A 25,180-nucleotide genomic window follows, 5' to 3' on the forward strand; every position below is an offset into this window, starting at 1 on the left:
CACTGCCATTGTAGTTGTTTCTTTCTACTCTCTCTGGGAAGGGTAGATTCTCCTCTACGCCCTACGGTATATTACAATGGCTGCGGTGACGGCGATCGGTGAGGACGGGGACGGTGAAGAAAAGACGAGGGAGCAGAGGGCGTTGGACGAGGGCGACATTGCTCTCGGTAGGTTCGGTCTCCTCCTCTCTTTGTCAGGTGAGAAGCTGACTTTCCCCGCCGCTGGAAACACGAAGTGTGTAGGGGTAGAGGGGGTTTAGTTAGATCATAGGTACCTAGGCAGGGATCTTGTGTTGGTACTGTGTGTGTGTGTGTGTGTGGTAGGTAGCGTATGCGCGTTCCGGATCCGGCGCGGGCGTCGGGATCCCTTGCGCGGAGCAAGGTCAGCAGGCAGGGAAGCGATCTATCGATCTATATATCTTTGTCCTCCGTGGCGAGGTGGGGGAGATAGGCGGGTGAAGGTGAGACGGGGTTGCTGCGGCGAGAAGACGAGAGGGAGATGAGGGAGGGTGTGGAGGTGAGGGGTTTGGTAGGTGGGTAGGTAGCAAAGGGGGGGGGTGGCGGAAGCAAGGAGAGAGAGAGAGAGAGAGACAAAGGAGGACCGGAGATGGTGGGACGGCGAACAGGTGGTAGGTAGGTAATACGGTATAGAGTCGGAGTATTGCACAGATAACTTCATTGTGTACTATGATCTCTTGGGTACAGGTACTTGTTGTAGTATGATTCCATGCCCATGCCTATACATCTACCTATAACCAATTACCTATGTAGACGTAGCCTTGGGTTGTTGCTATTATCGAATTGAATGTGTGTTACAAGTTAGGTAGCTCCGTCTAACCGACCCGACGGTGATACCTACGCGTATAGATTCGTAGTTTATGCCTCGGACGCAGGTAGCTAGGGAAGGGGACATTGTTTTTATCCCTGCAGATATCCGGGCGAAATCCCAGGTGAAATGCCTGTCTCATAAAACAGGGCGGCTTACACCCGAGTTACCATGCTTAAACTGCTTGACCTCTCGAGTCGGTCTCGTACGCAACGCCGAACCCGCAGTGAAGTAAGTGCCTTCTGGATGAGCGAACGAATTCGCGGCCATTGCCAACGTCCAACGTCATTGGAATCGGCCACAGGGCCCCTTACCTTTCTACGGACATTTTTGAATGCCGCCATACAGATTTTCGGATACGGTCTCAAAATATACCTAGCGAAGCTTGCCTAGAGGGACCTCGAACCAGTTATGACAATTCGCTATCGTCTGTCCCACGTAGTGGTGCGCTAGCTGCGGAGGCACAAGTATCTACGCGGCGCTCTAGAGCTAACCGACATACCTACCTACCTGTCGACACCACGTCACGGACAAGCACCGCGCGCACGCCTCGACTTGCTGCGGCTGACTGGCGGCGCAACCGCCCCGTATAGGTCCCCTCTTGGCAACGTTGAGGTGCCTGAGGCACCCAGGGTCGGGAGTTGCAAAGGCTATGATGGCTGAAGCGGATTGCCCACTTAGGTACGGCGGACGGAGACGACCGCCCCGAGGTAAAAGCGACACGGGCGAGCAGGTTTGATCAGGTCGGTTGTTGCATTGACATTTTCATAATGTGTTGACGATAGCACCAGGGTGGAACTGGAACTGCGCAACTCCGAGGAAGGGCGCGAGAAGGGATCGGGAGGGTGACGTGACGAGGTAAGCCGATCGTGTCGCACGCGTGATGGTTAGATGTTGTTGGCCCCGCCCGGTGCCGGCGTACCCCGCCCCGGCCAATCGCCTCGCGCTCCCCCGGCCACAGCCAGCCCAGCTAGGAAATCGGAGCTGGCGCCGGAGTCGTCGTCAAGGCGCTGTAGGCAGGCAGGTTAGGTACTTGGCGGTACTCGCGCCTCCGCGCATCTCGGCGCATCGCTTCACGTATCTACACCCCTATCTTAGGTACCTGCCTCCTCGAGGTATCTCTACGTACCTGCTTAATCTCACGCACGTGTGTACATCTGTGCACTACCTAGGTAGGTACCTATGTGCCTCGAGGAGGCAGACAGCCTGTACTCACATACGGGATGTACCTGCCTCGGGTTCCAAATGCGCCTCCGACGACGATTACTCGCGGGTGACGTCACGTCGCGGGCCGGCGAAGGGCAGCCACGACGAGACGATTGCCTCAAAGCTCTGCTGGACCTTCCGGAACAACTGACCTGGTCCTGCCAATGACTCGCCGCTTCTCTCAATTGCCTGATCATTCGCCAGATCTCTCGAGACCTCTCTCGATCCTCGATCCCTTTCCCATCCCATCTACACTTACTCTTCCTAATCGCTCGGTACCACAACGCCTCATCCTTTGCCTACGACTCGCAAACCCGACGACCTACCGCTAAGCTCGCAACCAAGACAGAAAATCAGACAAAAGAGAGGGAGAAAGAAAGAGACGTATCGTCCGCAATATCATCACACACGCCGCCACACCTTCACCATGACGTCCCGAATGTTGCTCCGACCCGCCGTTCTCGCCGCCACTAGACAGGCCTTCCTACAGCGGGCATTCACCGTCAGCGCCGCCCGCTTCGTCTTCAAGGAGAGCACCTGTTCGTATTGAGTGTTTCCTGCCTCCTCTCTCCCCCCCCCTCCTCCCTTCTCTCTCCCCTTCCCTCTTCCCTCGGCCCAAGGAAAGGAAAGTATGAGGGATAGAAGAGGAAGAGAAGAGGAAAAATGGCGACACAAGCTGGCAACTTATGCTGACATCTCCTCTCGCCCCTCCCGACCGCAGACGCTACCGAGTCGCACGACCCGGAGAGGCACAAGCAGGACCTGCTAGCGAAGCAGAAGGCCGGAACGGCCCACTGGAAGCCCGAGCTGGCTACCGATAGCGAAGAGGCCGTCAAGGCCGACCGACACGGCGGCGAGGGTAAGGAGGACATACACACCCTGCAGGAGCGCACCAAGTCCGCCGCCGAGGAGACGAGCAGAGCCGGCACCAGCATGCGCGATGGCTTGTAGGTCTCACGTCACTACTCCTATACAGGCATGCGCAGACGAGAGGGGCTGCGTATGTGCTACAGGGCACGGTGATTGTAAGGGAGAAGAGGAAGGTGGTCGAGGTGTGAGCTAAGAGTGGGGTATGTTGAGCAAGTCCAAACAAGAAGCAAAGATGAGGAAAAGAGAAGGAAAAGAAGTACGAAAAATCGGGGCTAACTCTCTCGCTGCTGATCATAGACTCGACTTGATGGACAGGGACGATACGGTACAGAAGTGAGGAAAGGGTGATGCGTGTAACATAGGGTGGAATTGGTCTTCAGGGGCTACGACACGGTGCGGTATGGTATATGATATTGCTTCAAGCTCTGTCTCTTAATATTATATGGAGGGGCAAGGGGAGGGAGACTTGACGACGGCCAAGAATGGGTCATTTTTGAGGTCACCAGGGCTCTCTACTGGAAAGATTGCGAGGGTGGAATTCGCTACCTGCCAGGGCAGGCATTCTGATTTCTAAATCTGCTAACATGACGACACACACACACGCGCGCACACATACATGACACATACGAAGCGAAGCAATTCTCCTCGAAATATATGTGAATAGGCGTACACGTAAGGCACCGCCTCAAGGCGTTCCGCCCAGTCGCCCAGTCGAGGGCGCGATTTGATAAAATCTGTCTATGCCCACGGATAGGCAGGCATGCCGGTGATAGTTCGATAGATAGGTATAGCACGTGTAATATCCTCCGCCGCCCACCATCCGTTGCACAAGGAGGAGGAGGAGGAGGGGTTCGATGTGTCCGAGAATTTCGAGGTTCACTGCCCCCTCCCAGCCGGTTCCCAAACGAACCGAAAAAAAAGGGGGGGAAGCCCATTAAGAACCAAGACGCCGTTCGTACGCCCACCCCGAATGCAAAATTGACGAAATGGAAAAAAAGAGGGGGTTGGGCGTGGGCTTAGAGAAACGGATGGACCGGACGAGCGTCGGGTCCGGTTGGTTGGATGGATCCGGAGTCCACAGTCCCATGGGCGCCCCTTGCCTCCCCTCCGCTCCCCTCTATGTATATCCGTCTCCAAGCGTGCCGTGCCGTGCCGTGCCGTACCCGTCGTCTATCCGTCGACTCTTCCCCGTGCTTCGTTCCCACCTTTTCCCCTGTCCTACGCACGCTTAGACCGGGGGTGCGCGCCGTCGGAACCTTTTCCCTCCCTTCTCCTTCTCCTCTCCTCTCCTCTCCTCCCCCTCCTTCTTGTTCTTGTATCGGCGTCTTTTCTCACTTGAGGACGGCGATGAGCAGGACGAGCACGACGATGAGGACGACGATGGCGATCATCTGGCGGCTCTCGCCGGCGGCGCGGGAGAGGCGGCCGACGCGGCGGCGCGCGCGGTCGAGGCGCGACAGGTGGCGGCCGGCGGCGCCGTCGACGTCGTCGAGCATGGCCACGTGCTCGTCGAGCTCGTCGCCGATGCGCAGGCTCAGCTCGCGCTGCCGCGCGATGCTCGCCCCCAGCGCGTCCAGCTGCGCGTCCTGCTCGTCCAGGATCCGCCGGTGGTACGCGTGGATCTGCACGTTGCTCCCCAGCGCCTCCGCCTCGTCCCGGTACCCCAGCGTCGCCGCCCCCCCGTCCCCGTCTCCGCCCTCGCCCCCGCCCCCGCTCGCCGGGTCGTCCCGGTACCGCGGGCCGAAGAGCTCGCGCTGCGCCGCTTCTAGGTCCAAGTCGGCGTCGGCGTCTGCGGAGGACGGGTTGTCGCTGAAGCGCACGGTCTTAGGCGCGCTGCTGCCGCCGCCGCGGGAGCTCCGGCGCGGCGCGTTGGCCGGGGTGGCGGACGCGGAGGGGGAGGAAGCTCGCGCGGCGGCGGCGGCCGGGGCCGGGGCCGTGGCGTGCTCGAAGTCCGGCTCGAGCGCCGGGTCGTTCGCATGCGTGAGCGTCGACGCGCTCGACGGCGACGAGAAGCCGTGGAATTGCGAGATCAGGTCGTCGTACTGCTTCTGAAGGGTGGGCAGGGCGTCGGAGATGGCGAGGACGCCACTAAGAGGGAGGTAGGGCAGGTTAGTCTAGTCAGCCGCGGTGGATGTCTGCAGAGGGGGGGATATCATAGGAATCTTTACTAAACCACCGCAGCCATATTCGTGCTTGCCCGTGGCAGGGTATAGGGTGGTTGTTATCAAGGGGGGTTACGGAGGTGATGCTGTCTGTGACTGGAGGATATATACCTATGTATATCTACACGGCGGGAACGGAAGATAGAAAAACAAAATAAAAAAGGCGAAAAGGAGGGAAGAACGTACTCTTCGTCGCCGGCGTCCTCGAGCCGCTTCTGCTCCTTGGCGAGGAGGGCGAGGCCGTCGCGGAACTGGTCGAGGGAGCGGGATATGTGGCCGTCGTTGGAGTCGCCGTCGAGGAGGTTGAGGCTGCGGGCGCGCTGGCGCTCGAGCAGCGAGAGCTTGACGTGGTCGGCGAGGAGGTACAGCTGGTTCGGGTTCGACATCGCGGCCGAGGGTTTTCCTGGTCCTGCGCCGGACGGGCTGGCCGGGTGTCGGTTACGGTCTCTCTCTCTCTCTCTCTCTCTGTGTGTGTGTGTATGTGTCGCGAATCCTGCCGGGGAGAAGGGGGGAAGGGGAGGGGGTTTGGCGGAGAGAGGAGGCAGAATAGATAGAGGAGGGAGCGCCGCCGACGGTACGGAAATGCTGCTGCGGTTGCGTGTTATGGCTGTTGTCGTTAGTGGTGGTGCTAGGTGAGCAGGGCGTGCGTATCTGGGGTCGGATGAATTCGGTGGGATTGAGGCGACGGTAGTGAAGGGGAAGCCAGGCAGTCGAGGCTCGGTTAGTAGGGTGAGGTTGTGCAATTGCATTCGGTAGGTTTCCGTTGCTCGCGTACAGGGTTGGACAGGTGCAGACAGCTGTGGAGCTTGGCCCGTCGGTGATAACAGCTTGTATCTCGTAACTTGGGGCTGGTAACAGATGATGGGTAACAGGTAGCGCGTAATCTTACATAAGGTAGGTGGGCACTGTAGTATTATGTAAAGATGCCCAGGACTACTCCCGCCGCCTTCCGACCTGCCCCTCCCCGGCCCGCCTCCACCCTCCAATGCCCACCCAATTCGTAAAAATCGGCAACACGTCGTCGACCTGCTCCAACCGCAACGTGAGCTTGTTCCCGTCGATTGAGGAAGCTGGCTTTCACCCGCCCATCGCCAAGATCATCGTCGTCAGCACTGGGGTTTTGCGGGAACAAAGCCCAGGTTTGACTAGGCTCGTGGCTCTGTTATCCCGACGCCCGAGGCTGGCCCTCCCCCCCCCCCCTCCCCTCCCTTCCTCCCGTTCCTCCGCTAAGAGTCTCGCGTTGAGCCCTCTGATTCAGCTAGCGACTGGCGACCCTGCACCAACGACTCTGGAGGCCATCTTTGCACGAGGCTCCTACTTACCGGCGCATTGCCCAGGCTCCCCCTAATGCTTGTCTGACTGGTCTGCGCGTGAAGGAACCAGGCCAGGCTTTTCCAACCCTACGGAATCCCCTCTAACTAGCGCCAACTCGTGGTCCCGCCCCTTCTCTCTCTCTCTCCTCGGCCGCGTTAGACCTGTCACGCCTCTCCAATGAGGATACCGTGGTATAATCAACAATAATGATGATGATGGCGGTGATGGTTGGCACTTGCTAGAGTCAACTGAGCGCGGCACAATGGCATGGCATGTCCTCACCAAGCCTGACCAGCCAGCCAGCCTTCTCGCAATACCGAACATACAGATCCTTCGCCATCCGCCGCTTGGCCGCTTTCTGTTTAGCCGCGGAGCCGCCCCCCTGGATGGGGGAGACTTGGCCCGAGCCTCCCAGAACGCTACGCTTCCTTTGGAGACACAACGGCACGAGATTGAGATTTCACGGCAAGTGAAGTAGTGTGGGGTCACTCAACTCAATAGTCACTCGATAGAGAGGCCATGCTGCGATATCACTCCAAGGGTCTCTTCCCCCGGGATCACCCCTCCCTTATCCAAGGCGCAAGGTAGGTACTAATATTACGCTCTTTGGCGGCATCTGCGTCCGTGTTAGTCCAGAAGTCCCGAATTCTCTACCTCTTCTGCCTTGTCATTTTCCTCCTCCCTTCTTCCCGTCACCTTAGACTTCTTGTGGTGAGTTGTTCTCTCTGCCTCCTCCGCTATACATCTCGACCACCTCTGGCCTGCCGGTTATAAGTCGGAGTCGACTCTCGAGTACCATTGTCTCACTCCCCCCCCCCCCATCTCGGATACCGACTTGTCATCCCCGAACTCCGCGTCCTACCGCAACATGGCTCTTCCCAACGGTGTCTACCGTGCCGACCAGGTCGGCTCTTTCTTGCGACCGAAGGCACTGCTCGAGGCGCGTCGCCAAGCGGCTGAGGGCAAGTTGACGTCCGAGCAGCTGAGGGAAGTCGAGGACAAGTACATCGCCGATGTCGTCGAGAAGCAGCTTGACGCCGGGCTGCGGTCCGTCACCGACGGCGAGTTTAGGCGCACGTGGTTTCACGTCGATTTCCTCCGTAACTTGGCCGGAGTTGAGCTTCGAGGCACCTTGAATTCGACCAACATTAGTATTGACGGTACTACGCCGCCGCGACTGGTCGTCGTCGACAAGATTGGCCACCCCAAGCCCATCCAGGTCGACGACTTCAAATACCTCGAGACCCGGATCGCAGCCGCCAGGGCCAAGGCCACCACCAAGGTCTGCATCCCATCCCCTACTATGGTGCACTTCCGTAATAGCCGCGAGACCATCGACGAGAAGGCCTACCCGACCCTGGAACCTTTCTTCGAGGATCTCGCGCGCGTGTACCAGGAGGAGCTCGACGACCTCTACAAGGCTGGCACGCGCTTCGTCCAACTCGATGATACCAACCTTGCATATCTCTGCGACCCCAAGATGCGCGCCGAGGCCGAGCAGCGTCACGGAGACGCCAATGTCCTCGCGCGCCAGTATGCGGCGCTCATCAACGCTGCTATCTCTAAGCGCCCGTCTGACTTGACTATCGGAATCCATCTGTGCCGCGGTAACCACCGCTCCCGGTGGTTCGCCGAGGGCGGATACGAGCCCGTGGCCGAGGTCCTGTTCAAGGAGCTCAACGTCGACGCCTACTTCCTCGAGTACGACGACGCGCGATCGGGTGACTTCTCGCCGCTGCGCCACCTGCCCGAGCACAAGGTCGTCGTCCTCGGCGTCATGACGAGCAAGACGCCCGCGCTCGAGGACAAGGCCGAGATCATCAAGCGCCTGAACGAGGCCGCCGCCTTCTGCCCCAAGGGCCTCAAGCAGCTCTGCCTCAGCCACCAGTGCGGCTTCAGCTCCACCTTCGAGGGCAACGACCTCACCGAGGACGAGCAGTGGGCCAAGGTCAAGCTCGAAGTCGAGATTGCCAAGGAGGTCTGGGGCGAGGACCTGTCAGTCTAAACCGAGCCTACCGGGCTCGGGATGCTTGGGAACGGAGGCAGAGGAGAACGATCGATTCATGGAGCACCGGAGTTGAGCAGCATATGTACAGCGTCTGGCCTGTTTTTCAATTTATTTCTCCCCCATTTTCAACCACATTTTTTGCGAGTAGGCGGGCGTAAAGTACGAATCGACGACGATGTACGGATGTATGTACGGTATGTACGGTAACGGTATGGTATGGCACGGCATGGCAAACGGTTATTGTGTACCTATTGTACGGCGGCTCCTTCAACAGCGGCAAAATGGGAAAGGTGGGAAATCATGAGAAGAAACGTGCGAATAGAGAAGATATATATATACACGTGGACGTGGCAGAGAAGGCGACGATGAGCTGGTACCTGGGCAAGCTGAGGAGACGGAGTTTAGCGACCAAGACCGCCGCCACCACCTCGTCTCCCTCTTCCTCTTCAAAGGGATGCCTACCGTGGGCGAGGTAGGGGTTAGGCAGGCGGCTGGGGAGCCACGCCGGGTATTAGAAAGTGAGCTTGCCCGGGAAGATGCTGCGAAGCTGTGTACGCCTCGCCTCGGTAGCCTGCACCGCATCGTGTGTGTGCGGATGTCTACGACCACGGCCCGCATTCAAGAACAGGTATAGCTAAGTTCTAGCATATCCTTCTCTTCTCAGTCTGTGGGCCTGTCGCGCCTGGGCCGCGTAGGAGGGTGCGCGGGCGCGGGGAGAGGGCAGGTAGGTGGGTAGGAGAGATGGCATGGACAGGTAGAGAGAGAGGGAGGGAGGCAGGGAGAGACGTAGATAGAAGTAGAGCCTGCCTGCCCTGACCCAAGGTAGCTTAACGAGGATCACGCACTCCGTCGCGCGCGTACGAGTGGCAGAAACAGCACCAGTGTTACGGAAAGGCTCACCTATCGGTCAATCACAGAAGGACAAGACGAGAAGACTGCACATGCACAGAGAGAGGTGCGGACGGAAAGAAAGAGAAAAGAGTCGCGTCAACGGCTATGAGGCCGCAGGAGGCCACCGCAGCAACGGCGGCAGTAGCAAAGGCTGCCGACGGAATTCCGGGAGGCGTTGTTCTCTTCTCTTCTCGTACAGATCCTTGATAGCTGTCCCAACTAACTCCCGCCGCATGATCCTGCGTATTTGTACAAGCGCAAACAAAGCATACCTCCCCTCCCTTGCTCTTCTGGACTAACTCCTCGCCGAACCGCCTGCTACGGGTTGCCCACGTGTTCTCAGTGTCAAAAGCGCCAGCCTGAGACTAGTCACCCGCATCCGCCGCGTCCCACCATGTTTGCGGCAAGACGCCCTTTTTATTATCCCTGGCCAGTTTTCCGTCCACCGCATCGCAGGTCATTGAAGGGATTATTTGGTGGGGGAAGAAATCGATCGAAAAGGGGGGATAGCCCCCCCTCCCTCCCCTTGACTGAAGCATCCGCAAGGAGGTCCTATAGCCGTAAGCGAGGGCTTCATCGTCTGCCCATGTATAGTCGAGGAAAAGAAACCGAATTGTCCGTAGCGTAACCCGATCCAGCTACCGGGTAACCAGCTATCTTATAATTCAGGGGTAGCCGGCTAGGAAGGAAAGGAAAAAAAAAAATCATATCGATGAATCGTATCAGCAGTGTCGAATTCCAGAAGGGATGACAGCGGGGTATAGAAGACTGTTGTACAAGGGACTCGACCGGATTATACAATCCGAGTCCTGCTGAAAGTAGCCTCAAACCGGTGTCATACAGATGTACGCCAGAGAACAAGATGGAAATGACGGGCGGAAACCGTGCGGGTTCCGCTCCTAAGCACCAGGCGGTTGCGGGGTCTCGCTCTGAGCCTGGCCGCCCTGCTGCTGAGCAAGGGCCTGGTACCATAACGTCAGGTATTGTTGATATCCTCCATCTATGCTCGGGTTAGATCTTTACTCGGGGCCGGTAAGGGCTCAGATGCCTGCACGAAGTTGGGTTCCACTCACACATGGCGTACGGGTCGCTGGCGCCAGCAGGAGCTGCGGGCTGTTGGGCATCAGTAGAACTTGGTTGGTGGCTAGGATTCTGGGGTGTGTAGTTGGGGTTGTCCCAATCGCGACGGTGTTGGTTGCGGCCGCCTCCGCGGCCAGGATTACCGCCGTTCTTCTGGCGCTATTGATAAAGTGTAAGTCCATATTCTCGGGCCGACGGCGCTAGGGATGGCAGGATGGTACTCACCACGGCGTCGACCTTGTCCTCAATCGCTCGCTTGGCTCGAGCAATGGCATCTCGGGAACCGACCAAACCGATCTCACGTTCAACCTCATCAGGTCCTGATGATTGGGAGACGTTGATCTTGCAGCCGGTGCTATTCTGCATCTCGCGAATCGTCTCGCCGCCTTTCCCGATAATCATGCCGACAGCTTCCGAAGGCACGTAGATGGAATCGTTAACCTTGTCACCGCCGGCTTGGCCGTTGTCGCGGCCGTGGTCGTTCTTCGGAGCGCGTCCCTTGCCGGTATCAGCGCTAGTCTGGTTGACATTCCGACTGTCGCTGTCAACAATTTCAAGAATCAACTCCTTGGCTTGGGCGGCCGCACTGTGCGGGCCAATGAGATTCACGGGGCGCAGGCCATTCACGCTCTTAGATTCGCCGACAATATTGATATGGCACCCGCTGCGCTCTTGTAGGTCTCGAATGGTCTCACCTCCACGGCCAATAATGAGGCCGACGGTCCGGTCGGGGACCATTATCTGCATGCAGTCCTCACCCTCACGCAATGCAGATTGGCCCGACGCCGCGGCGGCAGCAGCAGCAGCAGCAGCAGCAGCAGAATCGCCGCGGCGGCCGTGCTGGGGCTTGTCGAGGCCGGCCCTCGCGAGGGCGCCCATGCCACTATCCTCGATGATTCTATTGATGGCAGCCTTGGCTTCCGCACGTTTAGCACGAGGACCGGAAATCTTGCACTGGCGGCGCGGCCCAGGCTCGCCCGAGACGGACATGAACTGTACCCTGCAAGTGGTCTCGGACTCGACCCGTCTTAGATTTTCGCCTTGCCTCCCAATGATCAGGCCGACTAAGCTGGACTCAATCTCGATGATTTCAGAATCGTCATCATCGCTGCCGCGATCGCGGCCATTGGCGCCGCGAGGCGAGAAGAGAGCGCCCGACGGGCGGCCACGGTTGACACCGGGGGACATAGAACGATCGCGACCAAAGTCACGAGCATGGGTACCACGATCATCACGACGTTCATCTCGGTACGGATTGAAGTTGTCACGATACGCATCACGCCGCGCAGCTGGTGAGCGAGACCTTGATCTATAACGTCTAACATCGGCACGAGCATCATGCGGCTGAAAGGCACCCGAGGGCGGTCGATCATAAGGCGAGAGGCCCTTCTCAGTGGCATAGGCCTTGGCTTGGGCAATAGCATCCCCAAGGTTGACAGTACCGGAATTGACTGGTCTAATGGCACTCAAATCAAAGCTGGCGGGAGGACCTGGTTGCGCCAGAGGATAACCTCCTGTCGTGTACGGGGAGGGCTGGGAAGCCGGTGGTAGATTGGCGTACGCGCCGGGAGCCGGGCCTGACTGGTATCCGGGAATCGCATGAGGCACCTGGCCTTGGGATGGCGTCGAGGCACCGTTCTGGGCAGCTGTGTAGGCAGGAAGGCCGAGTCAGACACGGACTCGAAACAATGCAGGAGGACACGACTCCGGGGGAGAGGGATAAAGGGGAAGGAGGAGGAGAGCAGAGTAAGGGAGGGGTCGGCACATACCTGCCAGGGCCGCGAGGATGGCCTGGACATTGGGCTGATTTTCTGCCATTGCACCAACAATGGTCTCCCGGGCTGCAAGTCTAGATGTATGCCGGGCACGGAGCACTTGGTAACACGATGAAAGGGCTGAAAGGGCTGGAAGGTCGGGGCAGGAAGTAGGATAGCGTCGACAGAGCTCCCAGCGGTTTCTTCTTCTTCTTCAGCAGAAGTAGTAGGTGGACGATACGTATGTATGGTAGGAATGTAAGGTAGAGTAGCAGAGCAGACAAGTCGCAGAGCATGCAAATGCACGTATTGTACCGGACAAGGTCAAGAGTATGTCAGTCAGCTCAAAGAATTCGCGCAAGGGACGGCCAGAATGGGACGATATCAAGTCGAAGTTGAGTGAATTAGACTAGACTGATGGGAGTGCGTGAGGGTCAATGTTGTAGAGAAGATGCATGTGCACATCAAACCGGTCGCATCACTCATCAACGGTGGTGCCTCGGCCAATCCAAGTCGTTGCGCTCTCTCTCTTTCTCTCTCTGTCTCTTGCTTTCTTCTCTCTCTCTCTCTCTCTCCAGCTCTGTAGAGGAAGATGGGAGAGGTCGGGTGCGAAGGGTCGATCGGTCTAGGGAAAGGGAGGGAAATAACAGGATGCCAATCCTTGGGCTCTGCTGTTCGTTATTCGCCAGCTGCTCTACCGGGGAGGAGGCGAATGCGGGAGGCTGTTCTGAGCCAGATCTATTTCTCACAGAATCGCTGAGCGGGAAGACAGCAGGCGTCTCTCACAGTCTGGCGTGTGCGTCTTAGGTTATCGAGGTCGGCGAGGTGGAAGACGAAGTCTGGGGAAGGAGGAGGAGAAGAAGGATTCGGAAGAGGAGATGGAGGAGGAATTAAGTAGGTATGGAGGAGAAGGAGGAAAGGCAAGAGTGCTGTCGTAAGAAATGGGCCTAGCGAGAAGAGAGAGAGATTTGAGACAGGATGCAGCCAGGTGGTGGAGGGAGGAAGAAGGGAAGACTGGGAGACGAGAAGAAGGTGGAATTTAAAAGGCAAGAAAAGTTAACTGATGGTTTAGTGAAGAAAGCAATGCCTCGGAGGTACCTGCACGTAGGTACCTAGGCAGGCTGGGTACCTAATATAGATGCTGAATACAGGTTCCTCCTACTGGCACTTCTATTAAAACTTTACTCCGATACCTACATACCTTATCCCTAACAGGTATCTGCCTACCAGCTAAGGTTAGCGGCATCCTACCTCTGGGCGGGTTGTAGTGAGACAATACCTAGCATCAAGGTACCTATATGATGTACCTACCTCCTATGAGGTATACATACAATTAGAGGTACCTGCCTATAACAATATGTACATACAATACATCCTGGCCTCAGCTAAGGACCTCAGGTACCTACACCAAGAGACGGGCTGGTTGGTGTGCTCGAAGCAGTGCATCATCCCAACCTATGACTCTTGCTTCAGTTCCCATTTCCCATTCCTGGCACCACCCAACTGCTTTCAGCTGACCTTATTTTTTTTTTCTCTCAAAGGCGTAAAGACTTAGGTACCTACCTACCTAGGTAGGCACCCAAGGTTTGCCCCCTATCCACGAAGCTGTACATATGTGTCTACCCTTAGGTTAGGTACCTCTGTGGAGGGTAGGGAGGCGTGACAAACTTCCAAGTATATGTGTGTGTGTCAACTGGCATGGATTAAGTGGTGTGTAGGGGTATTGCTATATCTATATGAGCACACACACACACACACACATATATATACGATATGGATGTCCGTCTACCTAGATGAGGAGTGGATGGGTGGGTTTCTTGTTTTTTTCCCGTCCCTCTCTTGTGGCATCTGTAACCAGATGATCAAGGAGGTACCTACCTATGAAAAAGGAAAGAAAAAATAGAAGTTGTCTGCACGCCTCCTGCAAATAGACGGAGGTTACTTGTGCAGGCGCATGGAACCCTGCCTTGGGTGCCCAGACAGGTACCTTGCCTGTCTGTATACCTACCTACCTCTATGTAAGGAGGCATGTGCCTACATTAGGTACCTTAGGTACCTACATAAGGCACGTACCTAATGTATATCTATATGTCCGCTTCCGCTTCCGGCCGCAGCGCAGGTTATGATGGGAATTCCAGTATGCGGTATGCTGTTGGGAATAGCCTCCCAGATTTCAATTCGGAGAGAGACTCGCTATACAGATATACATATAAGTACCTAAGATATAAATACGCACATAGTTACATATATATATTAGTATAAATAGGTGCGTATGTATAGTAATCCATACCACATAAGCATCAGGTAAGCTGCCTATGTACCTCTCAGTAGGTACCTACCTACCTCCTACCTAAGGTACGGTAGGTAAATCCTATATAGGTGCGTACGGTGGCTGATCTAGCCAGTATAATATTAAACCACATAGGTGCCTCTACCTCTCATAGGTGCCTCTTAGATTGCATGCCTAAACATATGCATAACCACAAGCCACCCGAGCCGCCACATGCACCTATATAGGTACCTACCCAAGAGAGTCAGCTTCTTCTCCTTGCTGACACACCTACAGAACCTACACAGAGCAGGCGTCGATGCCTCTATTCCCACCAAAATACAGCAACAAGAAGAAGATGCGCCCTAGTATGTGTTCACCTACAGGTTCTGTATGCTACACCTAGAGATAGTTGTCTAACCGAGATAACCCTCGACACCCTACTTTACCTACTTGATTACCTACGCCTTTCCACCCTCAACCTTCCCGCCCCCTGGCGTTACCTTCTACCACCCTCCATCGCGCGACGTCGACGCCATCACGACGCGCATATCCTAACCAGCGTGCCTCCTGATGCTACCCTGTTAAGCACTCTCCTCTTGTTTTTTCCCTGTCGCTCAGTCAGTCTCTATCACCCTCTGTTCGTCAGCCCACCACCACGCACCCATCGAGAGTGGTACCGGTTTGCCGATCCTATATCTCCTTGCCACTCAAACTCGACCTCGCCACTAATTGCAGTCAGCCACTACTACGCCTCCACCCGTTTCCCATCCCATCCCGAAGGTATAGGTGGCCTAAGCCCTACCTACCTTACGGTTCGATCGAGTGTCGCCGCCCTTCTTCATCCTCTTCTCCCTCTTCTCCCCCCTCCTTGCTCGCCAGAGCTGCCGCTTCGCCCCATTGGTGCTGACCCCCCGGAACCGGCGTCCCCCACTGTGACTATCTGCCTTCGACGCGAACCCCAGGTAGGTGTAAACGCTACGAATTTCTATTCCTGATCGGTGATTCTGAGGCCTCGTGGAATCTAGAGCTTGCCAGAGACCAGCTGGGCCTTCTTTGGCGTAGGTAGATGTAGTGGGGGGGCGGTGGTTCTAGGTCTCGCAGGCCCTCGATAGCGTTCGCCACAGGTGTGAGGCTTTTACATGCGTACAACGACATCAGCCCAAGTAAGATAAGAGGCAGGTAGCTAGGCTGGCCGCGCCCGAGCTGTCTAGAGCGACCTAAGGTACAACTACCAGCACACTACCTGGCGGCATAGCTTTTGCATCCAAGCCATTCCCGAGAAGAGACTTAGACGTAAATACTTACGAGCTCGCCCCGTACATGGCCCCTGGGCTTCCTGTACGATTAGAGAATATTCCATTCTTTAGTGCCTATTTCTAGCGTGCCCATTAATTAGCCATCCTGTTGCAAACGGGGCCGTAGTGCCCCTTCCACCACTAGCTACATTAGGTGCCTCTCGTCTGTTCGATCCTCAGCACTTGGTGTAGCAGAGTTAAACTGGAGCTTCACTGACAAGATATTGAAAATTTGATGGCAGCATGAACTTCTCCCCCTTTTGTCTCACCTTACTTCCTTGGCTCTCCTGTCATACGAATTTGGTAAGTGTTCATATAGACATGATGACTTCTAAAAGCCGCGCCTCTCAGACCAGACACGCCTCCACTTACAATAATACGCCTACAACCACCCAAAGTAGAACCCGTCCCCAGGTGAGATGCCTACCTGATGTATTATTTCCTCAATAGACGCCACAGTTAACGAAGAGCCATGTGCACTAATATGACCACCACTAGCTGGATGGACACATGTACGATTTTAACGGGTGCTGTAACTTTGAACAGAGGCACATGTACCTAAGCACCCATATGGTACTTACTCTAAGTCCGCTCCTTAAGGCAGTTTCTACCCACAAGGAAACGAGGCATGGCCGGGGATAGTAGAAGTGAGTCTCTTCTTAACTCGGAAACAGTAAGCGATCGATCATCTGCAAATTCTAACCATAGTTCCTCATCATCAGCCGGCGTTTGCAAGTCCCCTATAGCTTAGAAGTCTCTCGTAATATATAATACGACTAGCTAAACTGATGCCTGCTGCCTATCATGAGACATCAACAGACTTATGATTTAAACGTATTAGAACCTTGGGAAGAAAAGAGATGCAGTAGCATGAACTATCCAGTCAGATACTCTAGAAGTTCTTATTTCACATAAAGACTAGTTATAAAGTTCCTCGATATAAATTCAGAGGGACACAAACATATTATAGGGGGCGCCTCGCCCTGCTTTAAGATCGCATTCTCCCGAAAACTACAACTTCCTAATACCTAGCAAAGGCCAGCGGGAATCCAAGCCATATCCCAAGTCGTATCCATCATCTCTCTCCTATTCCCCCCTTCGAAACATGCAAGGTCCCGGCAACCTGTGAGTCAACCAGACTATCCCGACAGCTACCACGGCCCGTAACATGGCTAGCCAGGATGCTAAGGCACCGTCAGCCTAGTAGAACTGCGAGGAAGCTCGGATCGCTATCGCAGGCACCGTCTACAGGTCAGGGACGCACCATTCTAAGGGGGTTCACGGCCTAGCCGTGGTCGTGCTTCCTTTTGACCTCTCTGACAGGTCCTCCTTCAGCAACACCGAGGACGGGGAGCGCCACGCCCTAGGTGATATGTGCGCACGTCATGACCTCAGCGGCCAATCCGCTGTATACTTATGTATGCGTGAAGAACAACGGGCCTAGTATGCCTTGGATAGCACACACACTTCGCTTTGACCGTTTAAGACCGCAGAGGTGACGGGATTCTGGCCTTCTCTCCGTTTCTCGAGAACTCACATCTACTGCTCGGCACTACATAACGCTGTGAACATGCCATCACAGACTCTCTCCACCGCCCCCATTCCTATTCGTTGCCGTGTTTCCGGTTTCTCGTACGTCCACGTTGGGCCTCTCCTATTCTAGGCGATAATAGTGTTCCTCACTAGTAAGGTTCTAGATCGTCGTTGATGTCTGACAGAAATGAGAGGCACAACATGTCGACTGGAGTTGGCCGCGTCCGGAAACGTAAGCATTTACGTTTTCACGCAACACAATTTACCAACCAGGGAGTCGGCGAAGCTGAGGAAAGGAGATGGGACGAGGGTCGGTGCTCTGGGGACCGACGAGAACGCGAGAGGCAACCGATAAAGCCGCCGAACTATCCACATTTCTGCCCTACCGTGGACTTATGGCCTCAGGTTGCGACTCTCGTAGCTTGAGCAGGCCCGGCGTCTAACACGGCAGTGCTTGCGGGTGTAGGCATGCATAGAGTGGGCATGGCACAGGTTCGGGGGCGCGCCCGATTGTGCTGCCTATTCGGGATATGTGTAGATGAGGGCCGTTTCCAGGTCTAACCTATCTCCTGCTATATACGGCTCCTTACGATACGAGCAAAGGGAGCGTGACCTCCCCACACATGCCCGGAGTGTAGGATAGAGCCATGGCGTGTGAGGCCCGCGGCGAGGAGGCCGAGGAGGGTCGCTCTGGGCATATCACTGCGCCTGATCTCCGATGGGATATCTGTCTATTGGAAGGGGATCGCTGATTGGTGAGACAGCAAGTCTTCAACTTACCAACCGCCCTACATACGCAAACGGCCTCGGTGGATTTGGACTTCTTGGCTAGGGTGCCCATCGCAGCTCTCGCCCACGACTCTGCTTCGTCTCGTGTCTAGGATGGAGTTCGGGGACGCTGGGTAACGGATTCTAAAAGAGGCGCCAGTTTGGATGAGGCAGGTGGGATGTCGGCGTTGTCGCCACCATACCTACGCCTACTACATGCCGTGTATTCTCGCAGTCCTGGTTATCGCAGCAGGGGCACACTGCAGAGTACAGCGCCGCCCCAATATGGGATGCAATACCGTCACCCGACATATCGAGAAAACACATGTACCTACGGCTTTGCCCCTCGCCTCCTCCCGCCCGGACGGCACCGAGAAGACCAGCAGTTGCGAATAAAGGGTACGATAGACCCCGGGAGGCCCAGATCCGGGCAATTGAAAAAAATATTCATCTGGTTGGATGAGGAGCGACGCCGCCGACGCAATTGCGCGCGAGGGATGCACGCCGTATCTCCTGGAGGGTCGACTCCTGGGGCAAGGTGACGCCAGCCCGCTAGGGATGCGGGGGCTAGAAGGGGACGCGGGAGGAGTGCGTGACCTGAGCGTGACGGCGAGGTATTGCCATTTCGCCACAACGAAGGTATCTGGGCGCTTCGCGATTCGATTCTACACCTAGTGACCTAGGTAGGCATGTGCGTCACGGGCGATTCCGCCGTGCCGGGAGAACGGGAGAGACTGCTCGGGCTGCCGGTGCGATACGCGCACATCGACCCAGGTACATCCGTGAGCTGGTCGTTCCATGTCCTTGACAAACAATTGCAGAGGCGACTCTTGCTCCTCGGGGAGCTGTATATACCCTAACGAAGCGCTGTTAGCCGGGTCGTCGGCTTACACGCCTAGGCTGTGAGAGGCTCGTGGCCGATCGTGTCTCGGCTGTCGTGGCGCGTACGTGAGGGCTCCCGAGACCGAGGGACTTGTTGCCTTTACCGGGTATGCGACAATGTGGGTAAGAGAGAAGCGAGAACGCGAAAGAAAGAAAAAAAGAACCGACCACGGGGTCAGTCAGACAAAGCGGTCGCGATGTTTGAAGGGGGGTTTAGGCGCCGAAGGCTCCACTGGCTGGCGGCACTCGGCGCTTAGGACGATCGATCCGAGGCGGGATAATTCTCAGACACGCTCCGCGGAAACGACCAAACTGGCGACACGGAAACAATATTACAAAGTGTATGAACAATACGAGTAAAGGCGACGGCGAGGAGACCCTGCGATGGAACGCGGCGAATTGCAGGGTGCAATTCGCGGGCGTGTAAGTGGTCGACGTCGCCGGGCTTCGATTGGATGCCAGGCGCTGATGCAAAAATGCAGGTACGTCATGCTCCTACAGGGGGTCCTTTTTCCGCCGCCCTCTCTGGGGTCTCCATTGTAGGAGGTATATGCGCTGATAGTCTACTTGTATAGGTATGTGCCTACATAAATTACCACCTACCTTAGGTAGACCTAGAGGCGCCACCTGAGGTAGGGCTTGGTACCTATTACCTTCAATGTATACCCGTAATGTATAATGTACTGTGTTAGGCAGGTACCTACCTTAGGTACCTAGGTACCTCTAGTCCGTCCACGTCCCCCCTCCGTTGTCCGGGTGGTGAAGGTCTCCTTCTCTGCCGCGTGAATTTTCACTTCTCCATCCTCTCCTCCATCCCATTTCCGCCCTCGCGCCTATTTGCATTCCGGGACAGCAGAACCCGGGCTATTCATGGCCACCACGCGCGTATCGTAACCGACACCAAGATCGTCTACCTAAGATAGCTCATACCCGATGCCCTAAGCTCTTTACCTTAGTTTGCCTTGGGTACCGAGTCGAACCCGGTGTTGATCGCCATGCAGCCCTCTTGCTGGTAATTTGGCCCTACCTGTTCTGCGAATTTGTCCTGCGAGAATGAAGCCAAGCCGGGCCAGTATCGCCGTCGAGTTCTCGCCAGCCTCATGTCGCCAAGTGCCGGCAGCAACGCCTTTCGCCTCCACCCCCAGCCCACACGCCTTACGTGCCTTATTACAGAGTCACCCTTGTTTGTATATGCAACCCTAAGGCGCATGGGGTGTTCTGGCGCGCGGGTTGCAACCTGATCTAAATTGCCATGGCCAGCCGTCGAGGCCTCTTCTCATACCTGTATCGTACGTGTCGCCAGCAGGTGAGCCGCACACACGAGTGCCGCGAATCCTGCCGTGGGTGTCGCTGCTACCTGCTACACACATGTACAGCTCTCAGCTGAGTCTCTGATGCAAGTCACGAATTTCCCTCTCCCTCTCTCTGCCAACCCCATGTATGTATAACAGGCTCACACGGTGTGAGTCTTGTTCTAACCCGTCTATTCTCTCATCTTTGGCAGGGTAAGTATGTACTCACACGTTGCGAACCGTGCGAACGCACCGTGGGCTTATACACAGCAAACCCGCCAACCACTGCAAACACTACCTACCTATATCGTGGGCAATGTAAACCGCCATACCTCTCAATGGGCCGACCGGCCAGCATAGCCATCCACGTCATATAACTTCTGTCTAGCATCGAGGACAGAGCCCCTGTCATGCCAGGTAGACAAGGTACCAGGTGTTGACGAGGTTGTGCAGTAGAACAGGATCTACTGGCTCTCAGTCACCGCCAGCGCTTAAGCTGTCTTGTCTAGTCTCCGCGCGTAACCTCCACGAAGAGCCCCAGAACACAAAGAAGCCTCTCCTCACATGTTCAAGCCGAAACAAAGACATTCATTACTTCTATTCTGAAACCTAGATGGCCCTTGTTATTCAGGGTCCTTCTATGTGCCTCGCATCTATGTATTGTTGCCATGGCATGTGCATTGAGGCATGTTGCTCTTTTAAAAACAACTGGACTCTCCTTTGTCTACCAGTCGTTTCCTGGTCATTGTTCATATCCGTCTTTCACTACTTACTCACATACATACACACAACTTCGCGACTTTTTTTTTTTCCTTGTTACCTTCCGCGTCAATAATAGAGTCATGAAAAACTGATCATTGATTGAATCAGTAGACTTGTCCCCCTCTTGCCATTCTTCTCTTTATTAGGACTCTTCTACTTTTCCCCCTATCCTACTCTCTCTTCGGTGCACATTTCTTTTATGATACCCATCTCCTCATATACCTAGAGGAAAGCCCCCCATACAGCATACCTCGCAACTCCTAGTCGAGAAACATATTTTCAACAAAATTCATTAACGAGTTTCATTCCTCCCACTCTCTGTCGTCCTGCATAACACACAGCAAGAAGCAGAGCAGCCAGACCCCATCCATGGCCATCTTTCGAGAAAAGGAGGGCTTCCCCCAAGTGCCTTCTTCACTCCATCACGATGCGTACACGACTGATGATGCCAGCCGTATGAACGTCCGCCAACTGCTATCTCAGAGCTCGGCCAAAGGTGTGACCCCTTACCTTGGACTTGGCTCCCGCCTCTCGCAGATCTGGTTCAACCGCTGGACTGTCCTCCTGCTTCTGGTCTTGGTCAACTTCCTCCTTACTCTGGGAAGCCTCAACACCAACCTGGGCGACGCCAAGGCAAAGGCCCTATCAGCATGCACGAAAGTCGAAGATATCGGTAGTGCTATGGCCTCCATGCCTCACTACTTGTCTGTTGGAGTCAACCGCCTCACTGCCTCGGGAATAACCGAGGCCGTCCACGCCCTGATGAAGGTCCTTGACATGATACTTACCGGCGTTGAACAGCTGATCCTCTTTGTCATCGGCATGATGACAGACACCTACGTCTGTCTGATTGCCATGGTCGTCCACGGAGGACTGAACGCCTCCGCCCTTGCCATAACCAAGACCACAGATGCGATGAACGAAGCTATTGACGGAATTGCTCAGGCAATCAACGGCACAGCGGACGACCTTCAGAAGCCCGTGGATGCCATGTACGACATCGTGAACGGCGCTCTAGAGGCAGGCAACCAAGCCACTAGCGTCGTTGGTGGAGCTATTGCGACAGCTACGGAGAAAGCTGGAGGCGCGATCCAGACTGCTATTGACGGAATCACTGATCTCTTCGGCCGAGCTGAACTTCCCCAAGTCCCAGAGGCCGCTGCCGAGCTCGTCCGTCGGATTGACATCCCGCCCAAGCCCGAGGTCGCAGGCAAGGTCAAGGCCATAGCCGCGAAGCTAGCCAACGTTGACATTGACACAAGCGGCTTTGTCTCTGACCTGAATTCCCTGAACGATAAGCTTCCCGACTTCGACGACATCAAGAATCTCACAGCCCAGGCCGTTTCGTTCCCCTTCAACCTCATCAGAGAGCAACTCGACAAAGCCTACGGCAACTGGGCATTTGACGATAACACGTTCCCCATCGCTAAGAAGGAAGCCTTGTCATTCTGTTCCGAGAATTCTGCCATCAACGACTTCTTTGAGGGCCTGTACGAGATTGCCCGCACCGCCAAGATTGTGGCCATCGTAGTACTGGTGCTACTCGCGATCGCTGCGTGTATCCCGATGGCCTATATCGAGATCCGCCGATGGCGCCGCGCTCAGGTCTGCTCCAAGGATGCGTATGACGATATGGATCTCGTATACATGTGCTCCCGTCCCACCTCGTCGCGGGTTGGATTCTGGATCGCTTCGCGGTTCAGCGAGAAGCGACGCCTCTTGGCACGATGGTGTATCGCATATGCCACGTCGCTTCCGGCCCTCTTCGTCCTCTCTCTCGCCCTCGCCGGTTTCTTCTCTTGCTTCTGCCAGTGGATCCTGCTGCGGACCATCGAGAAGGAGATCCCGGAACTCTCGAGTCAGGTTGGGGACTTTGCTGAGCAGGTCGTCGGCACCCTAGGCAACGTATCAAAGAGGTGGGCAGATGATGCCAACGGTGTTATCACGTCCTTCAGCTCCGAAGTCAATAACGACGTCCTCGGCCACGTCGTGAATGGCACCACGGCTGTCAACAACACTCTGAACACCTTCCTGGACGGTATCGACAAAGGACTCAACACCGCCTTCGGAGACACCCTCTTCAAGGACCTCGCCGCAAACACAGTCCGATGCCTGATTGGTCTGAAGATCGAGGCGTTCCAGCGGGGTCTCACCTGGGTCCACGACCACGCCCACATCAACTTCCCGCTGTTCCCCGATGATGTCTTCTCCGTCGGCGCCCAGAAGTCCATCTCCGGCGACTCGGACATGACGACATTCCTAGCCTCCCCGAGCAGTGTCACGACCGACGAAATCACTGGAGCCGTTACCCATGTCACGAACTGGCTGCACGGCAACATCGTCCAGAACGCGCTGGTCTCGACTGGTCTGCTGCTCGTGTACGTCATCATCGTCCTCATCGGCGTTATCCGCATGCTCGTAGGCCACAACGACGTCGCCGGCGAGACGCGCAAGATGCGGCTGCAGAACTTCAGCAACGGCGGGGCGCCTCAGGCGGACACCACAACGGGGGCAGTTCCGGCCGCCGGCCGCACAGCACCGACGCAGATGCCGCATTTCGAAGCTGAAGCGAGCGCGCATCCGGACCGCTACCAGCGCTCGCCTTTCGACGATGACGGCAACGACTATGGACACGGAACGGTACGCGGCGGAGCCGTGACGACCGAGGAGGCACCCCCGTACACCCGGAACAGCAGTTACGTGCAGTACGTCGACGTGAAGCGGTAGGAACGCCGCCGTACGCCGCCACCACTGCCGCATACCGGCCCCGTCGAGGAGAAGGAGGGCGACCAGGCGTTGGATCCGCCCTACGAGGACCCCTTCAATTGAAGTAATGCGGTCGGCCAGTCATGCAATTGAATGCGGGACGGGATTCTCATAGCGGCTAAAATTGCTGCTAGGGAAGTATTGCCCGCCATCCTTTTGACTGGATTGGTTTCTTGTTCATTTTTTTCTCGTCCATCTGGGATGGCGAGCTCTGCATAGCGTTTGGTATTCGGGAGCGGCAAACATACCCACACTCCCCTGGTCTCTCTCAGGCTCTCTCAGAGGGCTTCTTTCACAGCGCGACATATCCTTTTCCTCTTCATTCTCTGCATCCTCGTATTTCGTTTTCTCTTCTCGGCATACTCCCATGTGCAGAAGCGGCATGGTGCTTCCCAATAATAGTCATCTCTCTTTGAGAGGAAGGCGATAGATGCGTTCCGCACAGCCTATGGACGGCTCTGGAAAGGAAGGGGTGGCAGGCATCGCGAGACGGCGTCGTTATCCATCACTGGATTTATGCATGGCAGGACATCAGCGTTTGATTTTTTTTTTCGGTCGGTCAGGGGGGAGCGGAGGGGAGGTTACAGCATGAACAGCATTGTTACGGATCGGCATCCTTTAAAGTATAAGAGAAGAGAGGAGGTAATGGAAGACATTAAATACAAGGCGAGGAGAGTAGGGGATTAAGAGAGATCTGAGATCTCGGCTTACGCCAAACTAAACAACTTAGATCATCGGTCAACTTCCTCATACTTTCCCATAATATTACGTACCCCCACTGTTACTACTACTGCTGCTGGTGCTGTCGCTTGCTTATGTGACTATATAATGCCTCGACAAATATTTTAGAAACTGAGGAGAGAGGAGTGGGTGAAGCTGGCAGCTAACAGCGCCGTGCGGTGCGGTGCGCGATAAGGAATCACATTAGACGCGGTTGTCGCGGTACGCGACAGCGAAACTGTACGTGAGAATGTACAGCAAGAGACGAGAAGCACGGGGCGAGCGACCAGTCCGCCCACCGCCGCCCCTAGTAAGCAGCTCTCTCGCGTACAGCCCGATAAAAACACCGCGGCTTCAGGCCAAATCCAGCAGCCGCTCTCAGCCCGGGGAGCCGCCGGGGAGCCGCCGAATTGGGAGAAGCAAGTGCCAGGAGTGCTTCTTCATTAAGATTACCGCCCAAGACCGAACTCTACGTACACGTCCTCGCGCCGCCCTCGCCTGCCTGCCCACCCACCCGAGGCAAGACATACTATATATATCTACGCATTCATTCATTCTCTCGGCGTCAGCTCTACCGGCCCGGGGGGCCTCTTCGGTTACAGCTACTACCACTACCGCCCTGGCACATCTAGTCGGGCCCGGGTTTCGAATTTAGGGCAGTTCTTTCCATGTCCGTCTCCCCCTCTTTCTCGGCCCCCTTCTTCCCGCATCGGGACGGCGTGGTTCGCGCGTGGCCGCCGCCGCCTCCCTCCCTTCTCTCCGACTCGGGTGGGTAGGCGT

General features: G+C 55.9%; 6 protein-coding genes across 6 annotated transcripts; 4 read left to right on the top strand and 2 right to left on the bottom strand.

The window, feature by feature from the left end:
* Positions 1-1,463: 1,463 nt before the first annotated feature.
* GGS23DRAFT_333479 (uncharacterized protein) lies at positions 1,464-2,368 on the top strand. The gene has a single exon (XM_051512974.1). It carries the CDS (start codon positions 1,709-1,711, stop codon positions 2,180-2,182), a length of 474 nt encoding a protein of 157 aa, XP_051367923.1. The 5' UTR covers positions 1,464-1,708; the 3' UTR covers positions 2,183-2,368.
* A 90-nt stretch (positions 2,369-2,458) lies between these two features.
* Positions 2,459-3,238, top strand: GGS23DRAFT_600638 (uncharacterized protein; the record flags this gene model as incomplete). Its single annotated transcript, XM_051519105.1, has 3 exons — positions 2,459-2,570; positions 2,753-2,978; positions 3,199-3,238. The coding sequence occupies 3 exons, from the start codon at positions 2,459-2,461 to the stop codon at positions 3,236-3,238; spliced, it is 378 nt and encodes a 125-aa protein (XP_051367924.1).
* A 994-nt stretch (positions 3,239-4,232) lies between these two features.
* GGS23DRAFT_600639 (v-SNARE) lies at positions 4,233-5,449 on the bottom strand (the record flags this gene model as incomplete). The annotated part of the gene is made up of 2 exons (XM_051519106.1): positions 4,233-4,989; positions 5,250-5,449. 2 exons carry the CDS (start codon positions 5,447-5,449, stop codon positions 4,233-4,235), a joined length of 957 nt encoding a protein of 318 aa, XP_051367925.1.
* A 1,601-nt stretch (positions 5,450-7,050) lies between these two features.
* On the top strand, positions 7,051-8,517 carry GGS23DRAFT_333489 (UROD/MetE-like protein). The gene has a single exon (XM_051512975.1). The coding sequence runs from the start codon at positions 7,246-7,248 to the stop codon at positions 8,380-8,382; it is 1,137 nt and encodes a 378-aa protein (XP_051367926.1). The 5' UTR covers positions 7,051-7,245; the 3' UTR covers positions 8,383-8,517.
* A 1,478-nt stretch (positions 8,518-9,995) lies between these two features.
* Positions 9,996-12,174, bottom strand: GGS23DRAFT_616480 (uncharacterized protein; the record flags this gene model as incomplete). Its single annotated transcript, XM_051520791.1, has 4 exons — positions 9,996-10,276; positions 10,350-10,515; positions 10,582-12,002; positions 12,126-12,174. 4 exons carry the CDS (start codon positions 12,172-12,174, stop codon positions 10,176-10,178), a joined length of 1,737 nt encoding a protein of 578 aa, XP_051367927.1. The 3' UTR covers positions 9,996-10,175.
* A 9,109-nt stretch (positions 12,175-21,283) lies between these two features.
* On the top strand, positions 21,284-23,641 carry GGS23DRAFT_607687 (uncharacterized protein; the record flags this gene model as incomplete). Its single annotated transcript, XM_051520088.1, has 2 exons — positions 21,284-21,895; positions 22,070-23,641. 2 exons carry the CDS (start codon positions 21,284-21,286, stop codon positions 23,639-23,641), a joined length of 2,184 nt encoding a protein of 727 aa, XP_051367928.1.
* Between the last annotated feature and the right edge of the window lie 1,539 nt (positions 23,642-25,180).

The sequence above is a fragment of the Durotheca rogersii genome, assembly GCF_024521655.1.
Source record: "Durotheca rogersii strain YMJ 92031201 chromosome Unknown GGS23scaffold_35, whole genome shotgun sequence".
Taxonomy (NCBI): domain Eukaryota; kingdom Fungi; phylum Ascomycota; class Sordariomycetes; order Xylariales; family Xylariaceae; genus Durotheca; species Durotheca rogersii.

Coding starts and splice junctions, on each gene's coding strand:
- GGS23DRAFT_333489 (XM_051512975.1), top strand. CDS start 7,246: ATGGCTCTTCCCAACGGTGTCTACCGTGCCGACCAGGTCGGCTCTTTC.
- GGS23DRAFT_333479 (XM_051512974.1), top strand. CDS start 1,709: ATGGTTAGATGTTGTTGGCCCCGCCCGGTGCCGGCGTACCCCGCCCCG.